The sequence below is a fragment of the Ciconia boyciana genome, chromosome 8 (assembly GCF_034638445.1).
Source record: "Ciconia boyciana chromosome 8, ASM3463844v1, whole genome shotgun sequence".
NCBI classification, from domain to species: domain Eukaryota; kingdom Metazoa; phylum Chordata; class Aves; order Ciconiiformes; family Ciconiidae; genus Ciconia; species Ciconia boyciana.
In genome coordinates this window covers 3,916,391-3,939,431 of record NC_132941.1, presented here as the reverse complement: position 1 = coordinate 3,939,431, position 23,041 = coordinate 3,916,391, and the positions used below count along the sequence as shown (strand labels likewise).

General features: G+C 48.3%; 1 protein-coding gene and 1 long non-coding RNA gene across 3 annotated transcripts in view; both read right to left on the bottom strand.

Annotated features, from left to right (window-relative positions):
• CHSY1 (chondroitin sulfate synthase 1) overlaps positions 1 to 16,122 on the bottom strand; it is a 78,111-nt gene extending 61,989 nt beyond the window's left edge. The window contains exons 1-2 of one of the 2 annotated variants that reach the window (XM_072870033.1): positions 15,755 to 16,122; positions 5,995 to 6,490 (exon numbers count right to left, since the gene is read on the bottom strand). In XM_072870033.1, the coding sequence (XP_072726134.1) occupies positions 5,995 to 6,490; positions 15,755 to 16,017 (759 nt within the window). In that variant the 5' untranslated portion in view covers positions 16,018 to 16,122. Of the gene's footprint in view, positions 1 to 5,994; positions 6,491 to 7,451; positions 7,547 to 15,754 lie in introns of those variants that run through there. The other variant, XM_072870035.1, reaches the window with a different exon arrangement.
• A 1,603-nt stretch (positions 16,123 to 17,725) lies between these two features.
• On the bottom strand, positions 17,726 to 22,903 carry LOC140655992 (uncharacterized). The gene is made up of 3 exons (XR_012043920.1): positions 22,057 to 22,903; positions 21,685 to 21,903; positions 17,726 to 19,581 (listed from the first exon to the last, which is right to left on the bottom strand). It is a non-coding gene; the product is annotated as an uncharacterized lncRNA (long non-coding RNA).
• Between the last annotated feature and the right edge of the window lie 138 nt (positions 22,904 to 23,041).

Below are 23,041 nucleotides of genomic sequence, written 5' to 3'. Positions count from 1 at the left end.
TGAAGCTTCCTTAGAGTCTGCACAACACCATCAAAGTCCCCATTTCAGCAACCCTCAGCTTAGGCATTAGATCAAGTCATCCAGCTAACTAGGGACAGATTAACTGTGTGCTCACAAAAACTAGGTCAGTCTCAAACAGTCTCTACAGCCTGGAAATGCATGTACATGTAAGCACAAATCACACAGCCTTCCTCTTTTAAAATTATGGCCAGCAGAAAGTCAGAGACTTGGGTACAATGCTCAGAGCTATATACAAAGCGGTTCTTGATTTCTACAACAAACAAAAAACCTTTACCAACCTGAGTTCAGAAGTCACTAAGAAATTACTTGGTGATGTCAAGTCAGTTTTCCCTTTGAAATATCTGATTCTCAAATATTTAACTATTTTCTGAAGTGAAAGAGCTAGGTCAGGACTTTGGTGCAGATCTGAGATCTGTCTCCTTTTCCAAGCCCTCCGAACCCACACCTTGGTTTAACAAACCCAAACTGCAGCCTTTGCTTTCTCCTTTGACCTCTCTGCCCTCCTCCTCAGCAAACATTGCTACTAAAATTAGACCACAGTGGTCATACCACACTGCCTTCCCCGCTGTCGTCACAGACTCCCTGTCACATCAGTCATGTATTTTAGTCTCACACCGAGCTCTACGCATCCCCTTCTCTGCCCAGATAATGCTCTTCTCTAGTCTTACCTGTGTGTCCTCTGACAAAATACCATTCCTCATTACCTTCATGAAGCTCAATCTCCATCCATCCCCAGAATGGATGGCCACCTCCTTTCAACTTACTCTGAAGCCAGACAGACATCTTTGAAGTGTTCCAAAGATAAAATTTAGTGCTTAAGAAAAGCCGATTTATAAACATCCACCATAAAACACCAAGCATGCTCGCATCCTCCCTCTCGCACCCACACAATCTGCGTCGTAGGTTTCTTGAATGAAGAGATGCAATGGGCTACACACACACGGAGAGATGCAGGTATTTCTTGCCGTCAGGGTTTGCCAAGTTTCTATGCTCTGACATTAAAAAAAACCTACAAGCTTTGAAGCTGGGACAATACATATATATTACAGGGCCTGATTTCAGAAGTGCTGCTGGATGCTCCCACCACAAAGATAAGTTGAGTCTTATATTTGCTGCCTGGAGTCCAAGGCAAGGGTTCACAGAGCAAGAGCAACCAAACATCACAGTCCAACCCCACTGCCCCGCACAGACTGCGGCGAACCGAGGTACTTCAGAGCACGCTGCCCAAAGCGCCTCCACACAGACCCCATCCTGCCCTGCTCTGAGGCGTATAGCTCTTGCTGCTGAAGTCACTGCGCGCTGCATGTCGTACGCTAGCCAGCTAGAAACAGCCTGAATCTCCTTTTTCGTTAATGAAGGAAGGTTCTTTCTCAAGAGGATAAAGCAACCACTAACTGAAGGTTAGTGGTTAACAGTTGCATCTGTCCCCAGTATTTCAGTTTTGATCAGTCGCTGCAGGACTTTTATCTTTTTTTGACTTCTGGCTATCTTACAGAAAACCATAAACTTCAGTTTTGCCCATGGGGGAGTCCGTTCCAGAAACGGTATGTTCTGGCACTGCCAATGTACTTGGCAGATATAATGTGCGCTTTAAGGGCTTTCCTAACTTCAGTGAATTTCAGAGTAGCAATTACCTTCAACTACTCCAGATGAAAGACCACACAAAACGTTAATTCAAATCACCCTTCTCCCAGAAGCCCCCCGCTATCCCTCGTCACCACTGCCCTACTTTTTCCCTTGCCAACACCAAAAAGATTGGACCTACTCCTCCTTGATGCCCACGTTTCCTGATGTGATTGCTCCCTTTGTCATAGCTTCTTTTCCACGTGTATTACAAAAAAATCCTGTCTCACTTCAGGACATTTAAGAGTACTTGTTGCTGGTTTGGAGGAAAGCACAGCCCCCTCCACACAGACACACTTGTAGCTTCTTACCTCATTTCTCCCACTACCTCAATCAGAACAGAAGGAAAAACAGACAAAACATCTGGGCATTTGCACCAGCAGTTAGAGGTAGCACAAGCTGCTCCATTGGATCCAGCTGTTTCTATTGCACTGTAGGACACGAAGCAGTTAGTATCACCTGAAAGCAATGTGTGTCAGAAAGGTTTTATTACTGAAGAAATTAATGGGATATGTATCAGCACTGCCTTGATTTCTAGTAGCTACGAAGAGCTTGTATTAAAGTTACCAGTGCTCTTAAGATGAGGATATTAAACACAAATTAGAATAATACTCAGCAGCAGCTACAAAACAAGGCTGAAACAACACTAAGCTACAGAGCGATGCTTTGTAATTCAGATACATTTAAAGGAAACATTAGACTCAAAATGAAAACTGAGATCAACAATACGCTGGGATCGTTTAAATCACAAATGAGATAGCTTGTCATCAAAGCTGAAACCCATTCTCAGGCTGAATAGTCAAGAACGTCCATGGCACCACATGGCAGTGCATGAGAAAACAAAACTAGCATGTCTCTGTGATTCACGCAAGATGAACTAGAAGAACTACTGGTGGGAGGAAATGAGAGAAGGAAGAAGACTTAAATATGTATGCTTTTCCTGCGAAAAACACCCATCAGTGTGCCAGCAGTCCAAAATACCAATATTCAGTAGAAATGCAGAATCACTTCCTAGCAAGTTCAGTACAAGCCTTTTGCCCTCCTCAAGAAGAAGGACTGCGCTCTATAACGCTTCATAAACTGTCAAGCTCCCATCTGTAAGCTTCAGAGATTTCACAGCTCCATTCTTTTCATGATTTTTTTCTTCCAGTTTGCTGCATAAAATCTGTAGCTTTGGCTGCTCCACCCTATAGAGGGCTGAGTTTTACAGCTATTTGTCAAATAGCAGTAACAGTCTCAGCTTTGTTTTTACAACGATGATAATCCTTGCCATAAAGAACTTACATTTTAAGAGGCATGTCTCATCTGTGACTCACTCGACCTGTCTCAAGTAGGGCAACAGCTACAAGCCTGGTCACAGGAGCCTAAAATCCATCACGGGCTGCAAACTGCTCCTGAAGCAGCAGCCTGGGTGCATCAGACAAAGCTCCCTGGAGCCCAGGGAGCCTCAGTTCTCCTCAGGCTTGCACATACTGTTGCTGCCTCTTTTCTGGGGTGAGATGAAACAGGAAGTCCAAAGAATCCTGGTGTCAATTCCTTTACTGTATTTGCTGAAAAAGCTCCTGACAGCAGGAAGAGCATGAACAAATCTTTACAAGTCTTGAAACGGGCAATAACCGGTGCCACTAATGAAGTGGTCTAAGAGACACCGCAGAGAGCGGCGAAGTGACAGAAACACAGGAAGGGGGGGGAAAAAGGGTTTTGAGACAGACTGCTGCGAGCAGAAAAAAAAAACCACACAGCCAGGCCTGGAGACACATTTGGGCACACCACCAGAGCCAGAGCCAGGGAAGATGAGCAGCACAGTAAAGACATTGTGGGATCCTAAAAATCAGAGAAAGGGGGCAGTGACAGTCATGGAGATGAGTAAAACAACTCTGGGCATGGAGCCCACTGCAAGAACACTGCAGGGAAAAAAAAACACGCGAACTGAGGTCCGGCAGGGCTCTCCATGTCCGAGGCACTAAGAATGAAAACCAAAGAGCTGGGGGTGACTGCAAAGACCCGAACTCCTTGTTCATGCTGCCACTTGAGACTCTCCAGAACAGGAAGTGCAGGAAGCGAAGGAGCAGTTTGAGGTTTGGGTTTTCTGAGGCCAACGCCGTTTTGTTTGCTGAGCCTCGTGCTGTTGCTGCTTCTCTTTCGACAGGAATTATGAAGAATGTGGTGGCTGTGCCCCAGCAGAGCAGGCACAGATAAACTTTTTGCTCCATCAGAAGCTCACTGAAATACAATGCTTTGCAATTCACTTACAGTGGCCTGTTACTTGACATTCATGAATGTACAAGACATGGAAAATGTCGCTTTTAGACCAAGCTTTCCCAACACAGCTGTTAAGACAGCTGTGTTATTTCACACAGCTATTGCTTTATCTTAAATAAAATACCAGGCACATTTAATCTAGTTGTCCGGCCAATGAGAGGACCAGATCAAAAAAAGGAGAAGATGACAGGTTTTTAAATTGAAAAGCCTCAATTAAATGAGGGTGGACCTATTCCTTGCACAAGCAGCGTGCTTTCATCACTGAAACTCTTCCCTCTCTCCAAAACAGCTGAGCCTTAACATCTCATACTCACAGGTTACTTCTGAACATCTTACAATTTATACACTTCACACAAACCAATTTTAAGTAATTCATGGCACTTGGGAGAATCCAGCACTACGGATCATTTAACAGAAGCTTATCAAACAAAACTGATTTTGAGAAAATGCTGTCCGATAGCATTCCCAGTGCAGTTGTGTGCTCTCATTAGCCATTTCAAGCCAAAATTTGATCATACCGAATTCAGGAGGTCTTTGCCAGTTTCAGTAGGACCAAAACGCTGACCTTCAGTAAGTTATCAAATGCCACATGGTACAGACATTCACACCAGAAGTTATTTCAACTCAGAATGTCTAGAATAAAAATTTTATGCTGCTAAAAACTGTGGAAAAAGTTACTGACTCCTTATGAATGGCTAACCACTATGCTGGCATAAACTAGTTCCAGGCTGTAAGCAGGAAATGTGGAGCGCTAGTGTTAGTCCAGAAAGTCTTTATGCACAAAAGATATGAATGAATTACTGCAGCTAGAAACCTCCTTTCCCTTCCTCAGAGGCTTTCCCATCACTGAACTGTGAATTGAAATGAAGCAACAGTTTTTGGAGGCAGAAATTCAGTGTCAAAAGTTTAACACAAGTCTTCGCCAGTGAAAGACCGGGTCAGCAGCAGTGTCTGTCATCATCCGTGACCACAACTCCTCTGTCACGCGGGCAGAAGAATCCCCCTCTTTACCACATCTCATAAAAGGACAAAGCGATAGTTGCGTACAAGTCATAAATGTTTGTGTAAAAAGACAAACAGTTCACCCTTTCTTCTGCTCTCAACTTCTTCCTTATTTCTAAGAGAGACTCACCAGCATTTTCCCTGGTACTAGAGGAGAAACTGCAGCTGAAGCCCAGCAGGTGTTTTCAATCAGACAGTCTGTAAACACCCAGGACTCGCTTCAAAAGAGCCCAGCACACCCGGGCAGGAGAAGCCCCCCTCACCCCTGGGAAGAGCCGCCAGCCCTCAGCTTCCAGCAGGAACAGCAGCACGAAACTCTGTCACAAGCAGGCTGGGGACTCTCTCGGGTTTTTGCCCAAGATGCCCAACTCGCAGCCACATCAGTGTGGGCATACCCCGAGTTTCAGCGTAAGAGCGGTGGCTTGTCTCTGCTGACGTCAAGGACCTGCTCAGTGGGCGTCTGCAGGATGGGGCTGCCAGCGAGTGCCCTGAGCAGCAGCGGACTTGGGCTGTGGGCAGGCTGGGGGGCAGCTCAGCGCGCAGGGTGACAGCACCAGCCACCATGAGACATCTCTGCCATGGCTGTAGTTTGGGAAAAAAATGTCACTGTCAGGGCAAACATCTGTCAGCCTTGCACATTTCAACTGCAGCAAGAAACACGGTAATTGTATCATCTATTTTCCACACTGACACCATAACATACTCAGCTAAAGAAGATAGAAGAGGCTTGGACAGTCAAGACTGCAGGGACCCATAGCCATTTTGATTTAAGCTTATTCTCTTTCTGTCTAAATAAAAATAACTGTTATGAATGATGAACGTTCCTCCCCTCACCCCAATGTGCCTAATGTCAGGCTCCATTTCCCTCCTTACTGTTGCACTTCCATATTTGTGTAGGTCTCTCCCAGGGCGACACTTGTAGGAAACAAAGAGCGTACAGTTGGATGGTCAAGTTGCAAAAGGAGGTGCGCTCTGGGGAAGCTGCCGCACAGCCGTACAACAGCAATCCCCTGCTGCCAGCCTCTCCCACCCTCTCCTCTACCTCCCCCAAAACACACACCTCATTCTCTGTGCCCTCGTCCTTACCTCGTAGGACCATACACACTGCACTCCTGCAAACCTCCGTACGCATCTTCCCACTTCCACGTCCTCATGGGTGGTGTACATCTCTCTCAGGCACTCGCCAATGTGGGGCACCATTCTCCGCAGGACTTCCCGGCTCATGATCACTCCTGGTCCCCCCATGCAGAAGTTCTCGCCTGGTTCCAGCGCCAGCTTCCCCATCTCCTCCGTGGTGCCGAGGCCAGTCTGCCCAAGAAAGAGGGGCTCGCTGCTGTTCAAGCTCCTGAGGAAGTTCTCCAGTTTGTCCCCTTTGATGTAAACGTCATCATCAGCTCTCATAAACCATTCATATTTGTCCAAGTAGTGGTCATGCATGTATTTGAGCATCATGAAGGATTTCTTCTGGGGTGGGTAAGAGTCATCTACACCTGGAAGCGGCACGATGGGGATGGGAATAGAGGTGTCCGAACCCTCGCTGGAGAAGAATTCAACCTTGCCAGGAATGGTTTTGGACCACGTTCTAGGTTGAAAAAAGACAACAAGGACAAATTAAGTATGCAAACTGAGGCAGGCAGAGAGCGCTACCAGAGACCGCTCAAAGGAACTACACCTCATTTGCTTTACAAATTTTCTTTTTAAATGCCTTGAAGGGTTATTTTTTTCCATGCAAACGAGGACATTCACATGGCATACAGAGCAACTGGTATAACACAAAAAATTCTGACATGACAAGCATCTGAATATCATTTTTGCAGCTGTATCTGATAGAAAAATAATTCAATAGTAGTAGTTCACTAGTGGCAGGCAGGCTTTCTTAACCACAGTTAGTATTGGTCTAACAGCTATTGGTCAGCTATTGGGTACAGAGCGAAGCCAAAGGGAGCCAAGATGGGCAAACAATTCACATACGACTGGATTTAATGCCTCCAAAGCTTCCCTGCAAGTTATTCAGCATCATATCCACCTCCCAATCCCCCTAAGCCCCCCAAAAGCTCAAACGTGCATTCAGAAGTACTGACTTCCAAAGAGTAAATAGATGCAAATTTCACATGAACTTGTGAGGAATCAGTATCCTGTGGGAAACCAACCAAACAGTAACTTCTCCAGATGCTATGTGGAGAAGAGGTAGCACTTTGACAGAAGTAAAATGCTCCTGCCTGTTTGCGATGGCCAGAGAAGCACACAGCATGGTAGCAACAGTAACCTCAAACAGGTCTGCCCATACCAGCAAAGGACTAGTAGAAAAGTAGTCCTAAGAGATGCATGCAAAACATGTAATCTCAACAGATGACCTGGTGCTACCAACACCCACACCTCCAGCAGCTTTCCACACACTTCAGACCAGATTTTAGTGGAGAGGAACATCACAAAAGAGGATCCTTTTCTGTGCGAAGCAGCACAGCGACAACATCTGCTCTGCACCTTCCATGCTCCTCTCTGCCAAATCCAACCCATCTGCATGGGCAAACTGGGTCACTCACGTTGCAGGAAGAGATGTAGGATGATTCCTCAAGGCAGACTGCAGAACACTTAACCTCCTCCAGGGAGGATTTTCAATCATGTAACTGTTACAGCCTTGCCCTAAAAATTATAAATGTTAAGCTTTCAGTACTATTTTCTCAAATTCTACCTGCAAAAAAGCAGAGTCACATATCCTTCACAGAAACTCACAGGAAACAATTTCATTGGTAAACCAACAGGTTTTGCCCCTTTTTGTATAAGGGGAGAATATTTTCTAATTATGTTTGGCGACTATGCTCAGAATATAACCTATATTCAAAGCTGAATGTGAAAACACTCTCAAGGTAAAGGACACAGTATTCCCTGAATGCATAACTGTCACTCTTACCAGATGTCTCTCAACACAGGTTTCTTGCCATAAGCAGAGCAGACTTTGAGCAGTACAGACCATCTGAAATTTGAAATCTCCAGAATTACCTACCATACAAAGTCAGAAATGTAAAGATATTTCAGAAGAGTTATTCCTTAAGTTCCACTGGGAAATGCAAAGGTATTTAATTAGTACTAACTACACGTCAACTTCGATACCTTAATGGTTACACACTAATTCAGCTTTGTGTAATGAATATCGCCCAATTACTTTAAAAGCTTTGTCTTCTGGATTTCTTACTGCCGTGGGTAGTGTTTCATAGGAAAAGTTTAGATCCTAGCTTCTCAGAAGAGCACAGGGTAAAGCCAATGGAAACATTCCTGTTGACTTCACAACAGAGGTGATGATGCAATTAATGCCCGGTACTACTGGTTATAAAGTCACATCCTGTTAAAGCATTGAAAACTGCCCATTTTCAAACGAGACATGCTCATATCTTGAACTTTCACTATTAAGGCAGTTCTGCTGTTTATTTTCTGACACCCACACACCACATACAAATCATCTGGTCTTGAATGAAAAGACTACACAGTAAATTGCTCTTCCTATATCAACTCCCAATCTAAGTTTAAAAGACTTCTTCATTAAAGGTTCCTGATGCATTCAAATTTGAATCTCATAGAAAGAAAAGGCAGAAACAGCTACTGGGAAATGTAGCTCATCTCCTGCACTGTGACCAGCTCCCAGTGCAGCTTTGGGTGGACCCAGGACAATTTCCAGACAATCACCAGGTGAAGTTACAAGCTAAAGTCTTACGGAAATTTCTGCTCATTGACTTTTTTTATTCAAAAGCAAACAATGAACTTTCAGACTTGCTCTCGGTATCCTGAAAGATCTGCCTTCGTAATGATTATGAACTATGGACAATGCAGGATGTCTTCTATCACTCCAAGCTTTACCTCCTTTCTGGACTCTTCAGGAGCAGTCTTCAATTTTTTTTTTTTTTTTGTAAAAAAGAAAATGGTTAATTGCACGAAAAGAAAATATTCTCCCCCTATACAATGGCAGTACGAAAACCACTACCCACTTCTGTTGGTTCCCAGTTTAAATTTACTCCCTGCTCTTCAACCAGGTTTCCTCACCTCAGGACACCCTTAAGTATTGTCAAGATAGAGTTCTCATTCAATGAAAGTGGAATAAAATGCACGTACATCCACAAACCCTGGCAGGTTTGATTTCCAGTCCTCATATGGCATTAAAGCCCTCGGCTCAAAGACAGTCTGGCCCCATCTTTTCCTGGATGTGGGCCATATTTAAGTTTCATACTAAACCAGGAGTAAACCAGAGAAATATCCCTGCATACGTGGGACGTGCAACGTTACTTCAGCCTCGGGATCCCACACCAGCCATGCCCCAGCACAGCTTGACTAAGTCTTTGTTCACTTCCTGCGACAATGCCATTTCTAGGATGAGACGACTCGCTGTGTCATTTGTGACTGTGGCTTTAAGCGTTTGTTCAAACTCAGACAGACAAAATATGCTCCCACATCGAAAAACTGCCTGAGCGTCTGTGTCAACGCAAGTGCTGCTCGGCAGAGGCTGAAACAATGGGAGTCACCATGTGCGGCTCCTTATGGCTAAGCCACAGCTCACTGCTCCACGTGGCCCTTTTTTGGGGAGAGAATACAGAACAGTTTGCTCAGGAAACATGTTGCTGCACCCAGCCAAAGAAGCCAAACCACAGATTGTAAGATGAACTGTAAGTACGTTTTTCTGACCCCAGCTATCAGCAGAACCAAGGACTGGTAAATGCAGGGATGAATTCTGATCACAGCTACTTTCAACTTTTTTATCTGACATTGCAAAGAATCAGACCTGGCTCAATCACAAGTGATTCTGCAGATTAGTATGTTAACAGCTGCATTTCTTACGCGTCCTCCCATCTCCAGTCCAGTTTACCGTGTCTGCTCTCAGGTTATGGGCAGTAACCTGACCCCTTCAGCTCCTTGGGCACAGAGCTCTTGTCTCAATGCCTTCCTACTCCTGTGGCCCCACCAGCACCCACTCCCACCGGCTGACATTGCTTTCCTAATCAAGGCTTCTCTAGCATAAGACTTGCAGATTGTATCGGCAAATGGATTGTATGTTTGATAATAAAAAAAACCCCAAAGATAAATATTTTTAGCAAAACCTGACAACTTCCTTCCCCCCATGAGGGCTCCCTGTCACCCTCAGCTGTTTAAAGGAAGTGCGGTCACAACATTTCTGCCACCAGACTCCTGTATCTACACCTGCAGAGACCACCTCCCCTGCAGTGATCGCTGGTGGCCTCAGCCACCTTAAGGCCATCTCAACTCTGTCCAGAAAGAAATACCAGGTTCTGAATGCAACCGATACATGTAGTGAACTGGTCATTTAAAAACCCAGCAACTGAACTGCTCTGACAGATCCCAGCCTTATCTCTTCCGTGTAATCTGAATCTGCTCGGTTAAACCGGAGGACATGCATGACCCAGGACAGCAAGGCTCTCTATTACCTTTCCCAGGAGCAGCGCTGAGAACAGGCACAACGGTGTGCAACCTGGTTTCTCTCAGTGCATAGGGCACATAACTCCAACAAACTAGAAGCTAGCGTTGAGAAGGGAATCAAAATGCAATTTAAACAAACACAAACAGAGAAATTAGGTAAGGCCTCCTTAGAAGAAACCTCTTAGCAGAGGACATTAGGACTGCTCCAGTGTTGGTGGCTACCAAGTCAATTTTACCGTCCCTTAACTGGTTTTGCACGCTGGATATCCTACATGTACCCTAATCTGAGCAAGTCACAAGCAAAGTGGGTGCAAAGATTTTGTCACAGCTGGTACAGGTATTCATTAAATACAGAAAACTCTGTGCACAAAGAGAGTGCTGAAAAAAACCCAGTATTTGCCAAAAAGGGACCACTACCATAGTTACCAAATGTTGTCATAAGTAATTTGTTCATTTAAAAAGAAGTTTAAAAAGCATAGCGTGGAGCAGGAGGAACACAGATCTGGAGTGTTTTATCTTCAGTTTCTAGTGTTTATTATTTATTTGTATTACCTTGCTTTATCATCAGCTCTGCAGGCTCAGCAGAAGCATAGTCAGCAGCATTATGCAGACAGTGCTCCCTTTGTAGAGACCCAAACTGGAGACGATTACAAAAAATGTATTTAGTTTTTGTCTGCAGCTTGGCAACCTCCCTTAGAGGAGATCAGAGAAACCATTTAAAGTTTTCAGAAATAGTCATCTTGTATAATTATGCTGAAGAAAATCCTAATTTGTGAAGAACTCAGCAAGATAACAGATCTAAAAGACTGATTTCTTGAACACATGGTTTAGCTAAATTTCACGTTGAATTAGGGCTGGTTTTGCGTAAGCCTTCTTCAAGGTCCCATCTTTCCAGCAATGCTTGCTATTGAGGAAGCAATGAACCACAGCTTACACAGGAGAACTAAGCATGGAAACCAGCACGCTGCTCCTGCATGTGGTACTGCAGATGACCATCATGAGAGGTCAGAAAAACAAGCTGTTTTTTAAAATTTCCAGATAGGCTTAAAAGAGCTTGTCAGTTAAGATCTGCATTACAGAATTTAGATTTTGAGGGGAAGTTCCTTTCAAATTTTTGCAGGACAGCTTGGTATCTAGCTTTAACAGAGAACCCAAGCAGCTTCCAGAGCTCCTTAAAGTCCTTTGAATTAAACTCCTCCAATGTAAAGCTATGCTAGTTTTCTGTCCATGGATATCCATCCACCTTCCTTGTGGAAACAGGGACAGAAATGGCTCCGTCATCTGCAGGCACACTGATACTCAGTGGGTCAGACTAAGATCAAAGCCCAAGTGCTCCACAGGTTTGGGCCACATGGTTATTTTGGGGTATGTAGGTGACTTAGTTTCTCCTTATCCCCCATGCACCAATGCCAGTTGCTCTCACTGCATTTGTTTCATACTGTCCATAAACATTCTTGCAAATTTTAGCTAACTGCTTACTGCTAGGAAAGCCCAAGTATGTCATACTTCCGCTAAAGGATACAAGAGCAGGACACACTGAGTTCTCACTATTGCAATACTGTGGTACGATCAATATGTTCGGCAAAACGTGTCATGATGTTCAAAGTCACTTCACACAACCTCCTCCCAAGATATAAGTGTACACACTCCACAATCCATCGTACGACCTCACTAGCAACCAGAAAGGACCAAAACCGAATACCACCCAACAGCCTCAACCTAGGCTCTGAATCTAAAGAAAACACAAAAACGTGTTTTGTATTACACTTCTGCAGCAGCTACTGCGGGCTTAGACAGATAATGCAAACTCCTTTAGACCCCAAATCTTTCTGGCTGCCTTTCTCTTAAGCTTTTCCAAGCACTCAGGTATTTAGATTCCAGTGCAGTCTGTTTCCTATAAGCCGCCACGAACAGTGTGGCAGCACGTTTGAAATGGAGCCTCCCGAAGGGCACCCTTCTGCCACAGGAGCGGGACAGCTTAGCGCGAGCCCTGGCATCACTCACGGTCCTCATGCTCGTGGCCTTGTGGCACTTCAAGGTGCCATAGGGACTGTCCCAAACGGAGAAGTACTGCGGCTGTGTTCCTGCAGAGATACTGCCAAAGGCCAACCTCTGACATCTCGCCATTAACTGCATTCACACTACTCTCCTGCCACGTTTCCTGGGAAATCTAGTTGCTACGCAAAAAAAAAAAAAAAAAAAAAAAGGATTAACTGCCTGATATTTCTGTTCCTGAGACAGCAGACTTAAATCTTCTGGGACACTGCTTATTCCCATCCTCTCCTTCCTGCAGCTCTTCTAGGACAACTCCCCTCAACTGCAAAACCATTAGCACATATTGTTGCACTTTCCCTGAACCCCAGCCATACCTTAACTCCTTCCTGCACGGTCCTTTTCCTGACTATTTCTCGTCCTTTGATGTGACACCGCAGTTTCTGCTGCTGCACTTCACCAGCCTCCTGGAAGGGAAGCTCTGCTAACCTGGCTGTCAGATGCAATAACTGCTGAAGGTATAAATCCGCCCTCCGAAAACCTGTAGATCTAAAGCTTATTCTCTGCCTCACAGACTACAAAAGCACGACTGTTTCAAAGAGCCGGCGTCTCCTGAAAATCCAGCAGGCCCATTTTGCCTTGCAGTGGTCATTTTGCTCATGATTGATGTTCAGGAAGTGGATTGCTTCCCCTCTTGTTAGACCCTATCTGGATTCACAGCAGCAAGGATCAGCAAATGCTTTCCGCTCCGGTCCCTTTTAGCTGTGTCTGTAAATGGCCTTTGAGCCACAGCAATTTGGAGGTATTCAGCCTCTGAATCCCTAATTCCTTTCAGCGCTCTGGCTAGCGTGGTATCAAGGCTCTGCACATGCTGCCACCCCGGGAATGCCTTGCTAGCAGCTTCCCATTTCACTCGCTGTGCCAGCGATTCAGCTCACCAGGATGCTTTGTCAATGTAGTAATCCCAGCAATTGTCTGCTTGAGTACTTCATGGCAATCAAAAGCCATTTAAGATTTCAGGTTTGTCTTCCTCTTCCCCCCTCCCCACCTTCCCCCAAAGATGTCTTCCTGTCACCAGGACATGAGCTCATTTCTTTTACCAAAAGAGGTGAGAAAAATGCATTTAGCCCTACTGCACCGTTAAGAGGTCTCTTTATTTGTCCCTTCTGAGAGCAGACATCATATCTCTAGAGGTTAAACCAGAACAGCAGTACAGTAAAAAGCAACACTCAGATCTCCTTCCGAGGGCTGAAGGAGCCCAATTCCATTAGCTGGATTAGTTAAGTTGCATCTTTAGCCATTTTTTTGTGTGAGCAGATGTTGCAAATCTGGTTCTGTAAACCCAGCTCTCCCACAGCACAGGACTCTTCAGCAAGCACAGGCAACGCCAGGGGCAAGAATCCTTCCCACACCAGCAAAGTGAAATGCTCCACAACTAACACCCATCTCTGGACAATACCGTGATAAATTCCCCTTTCTTGAATTCTTGACACAAAATCTGATGGATGCTAGACAAACTGTTCTGCCATAAAACCTGTTACGTGACGTCCCAACACGACTCCAGCTTTTCTGTATGTAAATGTAAATTACACGGCTCATGAGATTTGCAATCCAAAACGCTCCATCCCACATAGTGAAGCAGAATACATAACCCTGAAGAAACAGATTCTTTCACCCATTTCAAAGCATCAATCATGCACTCTCTGTAACTCAATTACAGGTCTACTGCTGAAAGAAGGAATTAAGTTTCTATTAAAACCATCGTTGGACAATATGCTTCAGACTGCCCGAATTAAGCAATTTTACTGCATTTGATGCTGATCCTTTCCCAAAACCAGGGCTGGGCAGGGGGCAGAGGAGATGGTCTGTCATACGTGGTTTTGCCATCCTGTTCTTACTGGCCAATAGGGCCAAGTACTTTTCAACCTGGGCAGGCAGGAAATGGAGAAGGGTTCGTTCTAGTACAAGACTAAAGGGGACGTTTTATTAGAGAAAGATGTGCCCCAGAGCTCCTGGCTGCTCCTCTGACAGCACTGGCTGTGTAGCGCTCAATCGGAGCTGGGGTATACCCAAGCTGACATTTTAGCTCTTAACTCTTTCACATTTCCCAAGCAGGCTTCTCACGCAGCCTCCCAGCACTGCCTGCTGGCGTGAATGCTGAGGCAATAAGCATATTTCAGCAGAGCAGAGAGTTTCTCCAAAGCCACAGACACGTCTCTCACAGAAGAGATGATTATTCTGATGCTGCCGAGGCTTTGGACAGTAGTCCCGGTAGCACGCGATGCTCGCGGCGATATCCAGCTATGGCTGGAGACCACGGGCTACAGCGAGTGGCACGCGGTGCAAAACACAGTGATTGTCCCTGCTCCAAAAATAGGTGTACTCAGGTAATAAACACATGGCTCGGAGACCCCAGTTCCCGTGCTAGCTTCACCAGCCCGAAGCTAGGAGCGTTTCACTGAAGCCGACTTTCCCCATTCGAGCTGTTTCGCTACCTGGTCCAGCCTTAGCGATAGCTGCGGCGAGTGGAGGCTGATTTTACTCTTTGTTCCCAGGTGCGTTTTCTGGGTCTCATTCCTAAGCACATGCTCTCGGCTTGGTGCAGCAGTCTTTATTTTTCCTACCCAGGGGGTTACAGCGGTCTCCAAACTTTATTATTGCTATTAGGCTGTCGGCTCTCTTCAGAAGCAGCAGCCAAGGACAGCACCAGAGCGACGCGGCCATGCCCAAGGTAGAAGCATTGAGGGAAGCACTTGGACGACCGCGTCTCCCCCGGTGACCGGCGGAGGGGCTGCCTGACCCTTGGGCAAGACCGCTGGGTCTGCCTGCCAGGTACCGCCTCAACCAGACCGTGTGAGAGCATCGCCGAGACTCAACTCGACCCCTCCCGCCTCCGCCGACCCGTCCAGGCAGCAGATGAGAGCTCGGGGCACCTCTCCCGCCCTCACCCCACACCCCGGCCCGGCCGCCCGGCGAGCGCCCCAGCGCTGCCCACCCTGCGCCGGGGCTGGTGCGAGGAGAGCCGGGTCTGAGCGTGCCCTGAGCGGCCCCCTTCGGCTCGCCCTCACCTACCCCGGGGAAGGGCGAGCGGTCCCCGGGCCGGCGGGGGGACCCCGCCGCAAGGGCATCCCGGCCGCAAGGGCCCCGGCGCGGGAGAGCTCCCGCCCGGGGGCTCTTACCTCAGGCGAAACGGCCGCGCCGAGCCCAGCCGACCCGACCCGAGCCCAGCCGACCCGACCCGAGCCCAGCCGAGCCCAACCGAACCGACCCGACCCCAGCCCAGCCGACCCGACCCGACCCGAGCCGAGCCCAGCCGACCCGACCCCAGCCCAGCCGAACCGACCCGACCCCAGCCCAGCCGAACCGACCCGACCCGAGCCCAGCCGAGCCCAGCCGAAGGCAGCCGAGCGGAGCCGCCCCCCCGCCCGCTCACCGGTGGGCGGCCACGGCGCGGGTCCGCAGGTACTTCTGCGCCGTCATGACCCCCACGAAGAGGAAGCTCTGGGCCGGCGGGCCGGGTCGGCGCGGCGGGGCGGCGGCGGGCGGCGGGCGGCAGCCCTGCGGGCGGGCTCGGCGGGGCCGCGCCGCCGCCGCCAGCTCGGAGGCGCGGGGCAGGACGAGGCGCGAGGCGAGCACGAAGCCCAGCACCAGCCCCAGCAGGACGCTGAGCCAGGCGCGGCGGCCGCGGCCCGCCATGCCCGCCCGGCGCCGCGCCGCGCAGGCCCCGCGCGGCTCCTCACAGCGCCGCCGCCCCGCGCTGCGCCGCCGCCGCCGCCAGCCGCGCCGTGTCGCCCAGCGCCGCCATGGGGGAAGGGGCAGGGACGGGAAGCGGAGGGGAGGGAGGGAGGGAGCGGAGCGGAGGGGAGGGAAGGGGGCGCCTGCCCGCCTCCCCGGCCCTGCCCCTCGGCACAGGCGCCGTGTGCGGCCGGCGCCGCGCTGCCCGCCTCCCGTGGCCCCGCCCGGCCGTGGCGGTGGCGGCGGGGCCGCCGCGGAGCAGCCCCCGCCGCGGGGAGCGGGGGAGGGAGGAGGCAGGCCCCCGGCCCCCGCGCAGCCCCGGGCCCCCTCGCCTCCCGCCGCGCTGGCGCACCGGGGGGCGGGCCCCACCCGGGACAGGGACCCCGGTGGGGGCCTGGACCCTGGGGTGGGGAGGGGGACCGAGACCCGGGATGCGACCCCGGGACGGTGACCGGCTCCCAAAGCACCACTATGGAGCGGGACCAGAGGACAGGGACCGGCACCTTGACCGAGCCACCCCAGACCAGGGCCACCAGGGTCAGGGACCCAGACCCAGCATCCCACACCAGGACCCCAGAACCTCGGCCCAGCTACCCAGACCAAGAGGCTGGGACAGGAGCCCAAGGGAGCACGGGTGGTCGGATCCAGGGATGGGGACTGAGACCCCGGACATAACCCCAGGACAGGGACCCCAGCCCAGCACCCCGCACCAAGACCCCAGGACAGGACTCTGGCTCAGGAGCCGGGACTGGGACTCCAGCCCAGCCCTTCCGACCAGGATGGGAAGGCACTGGGAGACTGGTACCCCAACCTGGGACAGGCACCGGGTGCCCATGCCTGGTGGCAGAGGTCCATCGCTCATCCCCGCAGAGACCCGGCGTGGCTCACGCTGAGCCTGCACAGCCAGAAATGCACCGTTCCCATCTCTGCATGGTCGGGTCCCTGCTGCCCAAGCCCCAGAACTGCCCTGCCTCGGCCTGCGGGTACGCGCAGAGCTGGGGGGAAGGCGCGGCAGCGAGGAGCAGAACTCCAGCCCTGGTTTCGCCTGGCGCTGATGCATTCATGCAGCACGTGCTCTGGTGCCAGGGGGAGCGAAAGCACAGGCAGCTCTCCGGTTTTTCCCACCTTGCTAATTAAACCAACCAGAAATAGGTCAGTCTATTTCTATCCGGAGGCTATAATAACTGCTCGACAGAGTGAAGACGTTAGCTGTACTGGGTGGAGATTTCTTTTTTCTTTGTCCGCACTAACTCTCCACATGCGTTTCATCTACAGCGTGCTTCAGCTTCAAATACTGCAGCCCCAAACCCTTGACATTTTACAGGAAAAAACCCTCCAGTCTTTACAGAAGACACGTATCTAGTACAACGCACTGACCTCCTGCTTATCATTGTGGTTTCTTCCATTTCCTACCCACTTTCACATCTCCAATTGCCAGTCTTTCCCATTTTAAAATTTATTTATATTACGTCATCCACAATGAGCTGACATGAAGAAAGTCTCGGCATAACAGCAGCCTGCTCTTGAGCAAGAACTGTTGCAAAAGAGGATGCTGTACCAAATTAATACTGTACATTAATAAGTCAGAGAGCCATACATGACAGATTTTTATGATCCTTGTACAACAAGCGACTGTCACATTTTGGGGAACTAGCAGGTAACATCCCAATCTGCTTATCTAATGAACTCCAACATGTCTTGAAAAGGCTTTTGTGTAGGCTTTATTGCTCTTGTGATGATGCAATCCTCATACAGAGATCAGCACCAATGAACTCATGAGATGCCAGGAGCAACAAATAACACAAGGAAAGTGCCACCATGATTTATGGTATTAAACAAAAATAAATATAAATAGAAACTAGAGAAGAAATACAAGCAATTAACAGGAAAGAAGAGCAGGAGGTCTCCTTTCGGTTGCCCACGGGCAGAACACAGAAGTATTGAGTGAGGTGTATGTTTGTGGGAAGAGGAACAAAAGAACTAAACGGCGAAAGAGAGGGAAAGGAAGAAAAGTCCAAGCTGGAACAGACGGGAGGCGGGGAAGGCCAGGGAAGGACAGGAGCACCATCGCTTGGCAAAAGCTGGCTGGAAGGTGAGAAGAGTTACTGAGGCCGAGGCTGCGTGCCTTTGAGAGCTGCAAAACGCCGGGGAAGGGTTACAAATGCAGCACTAGCTCGGGTGCAGTGAATGGGAGCAGTTTCCCATCAGCTTCATGTGTGCCACCAGGCAGAGAAGAGGTTGCTGAAGATCCCCAAAAGGGCTCCTCAGAGGCTGACCATGCACGAGGCACGGAGGCGTTCCCACCGCAGACAGGCACTGGGCAGAGCCAGGGCTGGGCCCGGCTGGAAGCCCCCCGTTCGCTCTGACAAAGCCAGCACAAAGTTGCCTTTCTGGGCCCTTCCTCCAGGGAACAGGGAACTGGACCCACGATCCGCCTCAGTTCACCTAATTAAAATAATCCCAAACTGCTATTTATACCAAGAAAACCTTTTCTGCTATACTACCTTTCCCTCCCTTCCATATGGGGAAACCCCCCCAAACCACTACTGTAATTCCCTTCTACTTCCCAGCAGTTGCAATGCTTTACTATTATTTCTAACCACTGGTGCCCCGATCTTTCTATGAAGCCTGGAGTTACCCTCAGCCTGTTACTCTCCACACATGGATCTTTTACTCCACTTTCAAAAGCTTCTTCAAAAGGGACCTCGTCAAACTCTGTTTCTCCCCTCAAGCCTGCTCATCAGGTCCTGAAATACAGGACACCACCAGACATTCAAGCTAAAATAAAAAGTAAGGCCACTCCTTTCCAAAAGAGGGAGATGTGGCAAGTCCGTGAGCAGGAATGGGATTAGTCTCAGCGTGCTCCAAATCACCAATAAAAATCTCCTGATTCAAGGGAAAACCACTGTGGCCTATGAATTACAGGAAAAGGCAGAGCGAGCGCGGTTAAAAGGCAATAAAAAAAGAGAAGGGTTGGGGCTGAGGAGCTGTCAGTTGGCTTCTTCCCATAAAGAAAAGAAGTTAGTCATCAGAACTGAAAACTTCATGCGACTTCAGCACACATGGAAACGATGAAGCAGAGCAGCACACTCCCGTGTTGGATCTCCATTGCCCCGAGTTCTCGTTTGGCGCATTCCCACCTCCCTGCACCTCCCAGCGTAATTACAGTCCTGGACCTCTCCGCGGGCAGGGGGTGAGCAGAGCGTGCCTGGGGAAGGGGCAGGAGAAGGAAGGGGTGCTTTCTCGGTGCCAGGATTTAACGCGGAGAGGAGGCACGTTCAGAGTCCACACTGCCGCCGCGCGAGATCACACCACCGGCTGTAAGGCCGAGACGTCCAGCTGTAAAGAGGGGGTAGCACCTGGGAAAGCTGCGATGCTCACACAACCTCCCTAAGCACATCAAAGTGCCTCGCTTTATTTCATTTATTGCACCAAACTCACGTTCAAAAGTCTTAGGTGGGCAAGTGCCCCTTTTACTGCTCCTGCCCCCTCCTCTGTTCTTGCATAGAGCAGCTGCTGTTTCCACTATAGGAGAAAAAGAAGAAAAAAAGGCAAATTAAGGGAAAACTTGAGGAGCACAGCTTAGTTCTTCCCGCTGAATTATAACCCTGCCATTACCTGCCTAGAGTATGTTTTTAATCTGGTTGGCAGAGAAAGGTCATACTGCATAATCACATCCAAGTGCCTTCCCCTGTTAATACAGCTCTTAGTCTCAATAAATAATTGACACCATATATTAGAAGACATGATATTTTTCTCATGTAACACTGCATAAACACATTTTTATGCAGCATGTTTTCTATTCTATGTGGGATTGCTTGAGGAAATATTCTGAGAGCTCTCCAAAATCCAAAGAGGACGCACGTCGTGTGTGCTCCCTCTCTGTGCTCCCATCCCACTCACTCGAGTGAGATTAGCACCCGGACCAGCCGGCGAGAGCCCACTTGACAGGCCCACACAGTTTAGATTCATAATCAGATTAACAAAACAGTAATCCTATTTTTAAACGATGAAAAAGCCAAGTCCTTGAAGCGGCGAGCTGTTTTGTGTGCGTACAGAATAGATGTTGTCCTTTTGGAATAAAGAAGCTTAATACCAAAAGAAAAAAGTTTCTTCCACATAGGAGGCTCTACCCTGTAGAGGAAAGAGGGACTACCTTGCATTATAACCACTTCTTTTTCCCATCGGTTTTGAACTCCAATTTTTCCACAGTGATAAGCCCACTCTAATACTTACAGGATGTACCTTCTACAATATATATTCTTTACCATATTTAAAAATAATAGTTAAAGAAGTGAACTACTTCCCAAGTGCTCCAGAAACTTTAATTATGAATGTTCCAGTACTTAAACTGATACTTTAAAAACTACCCAGGCACTGGAAAAAGAGCATACTTCATATATTCAAGGTAACAGACTCACGGTGGAAAAAATCTAGCTGGGCAACCAGCAGCATTTGTCTCTGTCACAGTATTTCCAGCACCGTTGCATTTTCCCAAATGATGCAAAAACTCCTTCCCCAGCTCCAGCACCCACTTTTTGTTCCTCCCCATCCTCTTCTGGTCCTGCCACGGACCAGTCCCAACCTTTCCTTTCAGCTGAATCACTCAGAAGATGCCCGTTCAAGGGACAAAAAAGAAATGTCACCGGTTGCTCCTTGCTGGAAAGCCAGACCAACATTGCCATCCTACGGCCCGGCCCCGCAGTGCAGCAGCCGCAACCACACCCGGCCCTGCCCTGGGTCACCTCTGCCCTTCCCAGCCAGGGAGCCTGATTTAGGGCTTTGGAGGTGTGGGAGGGAAGGGAAAACCCTCCTGCTCAGCACACAGCTCCTCAGCTGCCTGCTCAAGCCTCCTGTTCTCATCGGCTGGGTGGCGGTGGCAGCGCTGCCGTGGCGCATCAAGGCGTTTGGGCTTTGCATCACGGAAGGGAAGGTGATGTATTTTTAACGTGCTACCGCCAGACCGGAGTCAACAAACCATGGAAAAAGTCTAGAGCGTGTATTTAAAAAGCAAGCATCAAGATGCAATATACCTAAGCAGCAGAACAGCTAATGAGGTGGCACTTACATTACCTAAGAAGCAATAAGCTGAATTTATGGGGAACGTTACCCCGTCTAGTACGTGGTAAAGTAAAGCTTTAGGACCCAGGTTCGGGTTTGGTTTTTCTGAAAGAGCGTCTCATAGGCCAACCTAACAGTAGCTCCCCATTTTAATGCACGCAACAGAGCAGCAGAACTAGATTGAAAGGCCAGGTATTTCAGTATATCCATTTTCCTTCCCTTCTCTTTAAATAGAATTTTCTAAGTTCTTTTCCTTGCCATCCCTACGTTAACGTTACCCACGGTACCAGCTCTGAAGCTGAGCTCGGTAAGCAGCACACAGAAAGAATCTTGAGTAGTAAACTATGGTAGACATAGAGGGAGGAATGAAATTATTAATTTATCAGTGGAGATCTTGTCCCATGCTAAAAGTGCTTTTTAGCAGGTATGCACTTCAAAACACAAATGATCACAGAAAAAAAAAAATAGACATCAGAGCAGCGGCTGCATACCTGCCGGCCCCTCGCAACAGAAATCTGCAATGAAAATGTGTATATTCACCACCAAAACCAAGCTGAGGAGACCTACCCCATCACAGCCATTAGTTGCTTCATAAAAACTGATGGAAGTTTTTGAAGTCGCTGGCTCTGGAGCTGGGAATATGGGCAGGGTGTGTGTCAGGCTTGGAACAGCTGGCTTGGAAGCTCACGCAAAATCAGCTACAACGGTGCAAGTGGGCCAGGACACCACCCAGCCAGCAGCCGTATGCTTTTCCTTTGTGGTTGCAGAGCTGTTCCAAAGGCTAAGCTTTCATTCCAAAAGGGGGGAAGAAAAAGAAAAAAACCCAAGTCTTCAGCCCATCCAAGTCTAGACCGGCTTTTTCTACAGCTGGAAATTATATAGTTACAGTGTTCAGCGACAGCGTGGACAGAAGCACGCTGTGCCCCACTCTTGGCTCACCTGATCCCTGAAAAGGTGTCACTTTTTAGCCTGTACAAGGGCAAAAATCGTCCAAAGGGTGGATCTGATCTGCTGTAGAGATGTGTGCTGATGTGCAGCCAGGCTTGAAGAAACACAACCGCCAGAGATGGGAACTGCCTCATTGAGCACAGGAGGCATAAAGGACAGCATTAGGATGGTTTAAAGGCAGCCATTAACCGTAGCACTGCTGGTAAAACATACGGGAGACTGTCACGCTGGATGCCATCCTCCTTCAGAAAGCTCTCTGAATGCAAATGCTCTCTTTGGTCATCTTCCTAGGGAGGGGAAAAAAAGACACAAAACCCAAGAAAAACCAACCCAGTCCAAACACCTGAGCTGGCTATCAGCACAGTCTAAGGATGAAACCAGACGGGGCATGGAGCAACAGCAGAACAGCCTAATTCCTTGAGTTTTGAGTCAAAGGAGTACAGAACTGTATAAAACACAGTAGATTATATTTGTTAGTACTAACATTTCACACCTGCATTCAGTCTCTGCTAGGAGAGCAGTTCCTTGCAGATATGGGGGCAATTATTTTCATTCTCATTGATCTTTGAAAAGCACACGGGTAATTCTGGAACACCTGGGAACAGCTCTGCTGACAGATTCCCTGTTCGCCCTCACTCCCCCAAGTCCATCTTCTGTTGTTCATTATTAAAAATTTCCAGTATAAGAAACATTTTTTTGTAAACAACTAAGTATGCAATGCACTATCACTCTTAAAAGCTTTCCCTCATTTCACAATGTTTTTGAAAGGCATAAATAAAGCCAAATACATTTTATGAGACTGACAACGTTTGTTCAGTTTTAATTCCAGTGCTCAGTATCTTCTGATGAATACTTACAAAACAAAAGAAAGAAAACAAAAAACTTTCTTCCTCCAGCATATAAATCATCTGAAAGGCAATGAAAAATACTTAGCTGCATTTCTCAAGCAACTAACATTTTCAGGATTTTTTTGTGC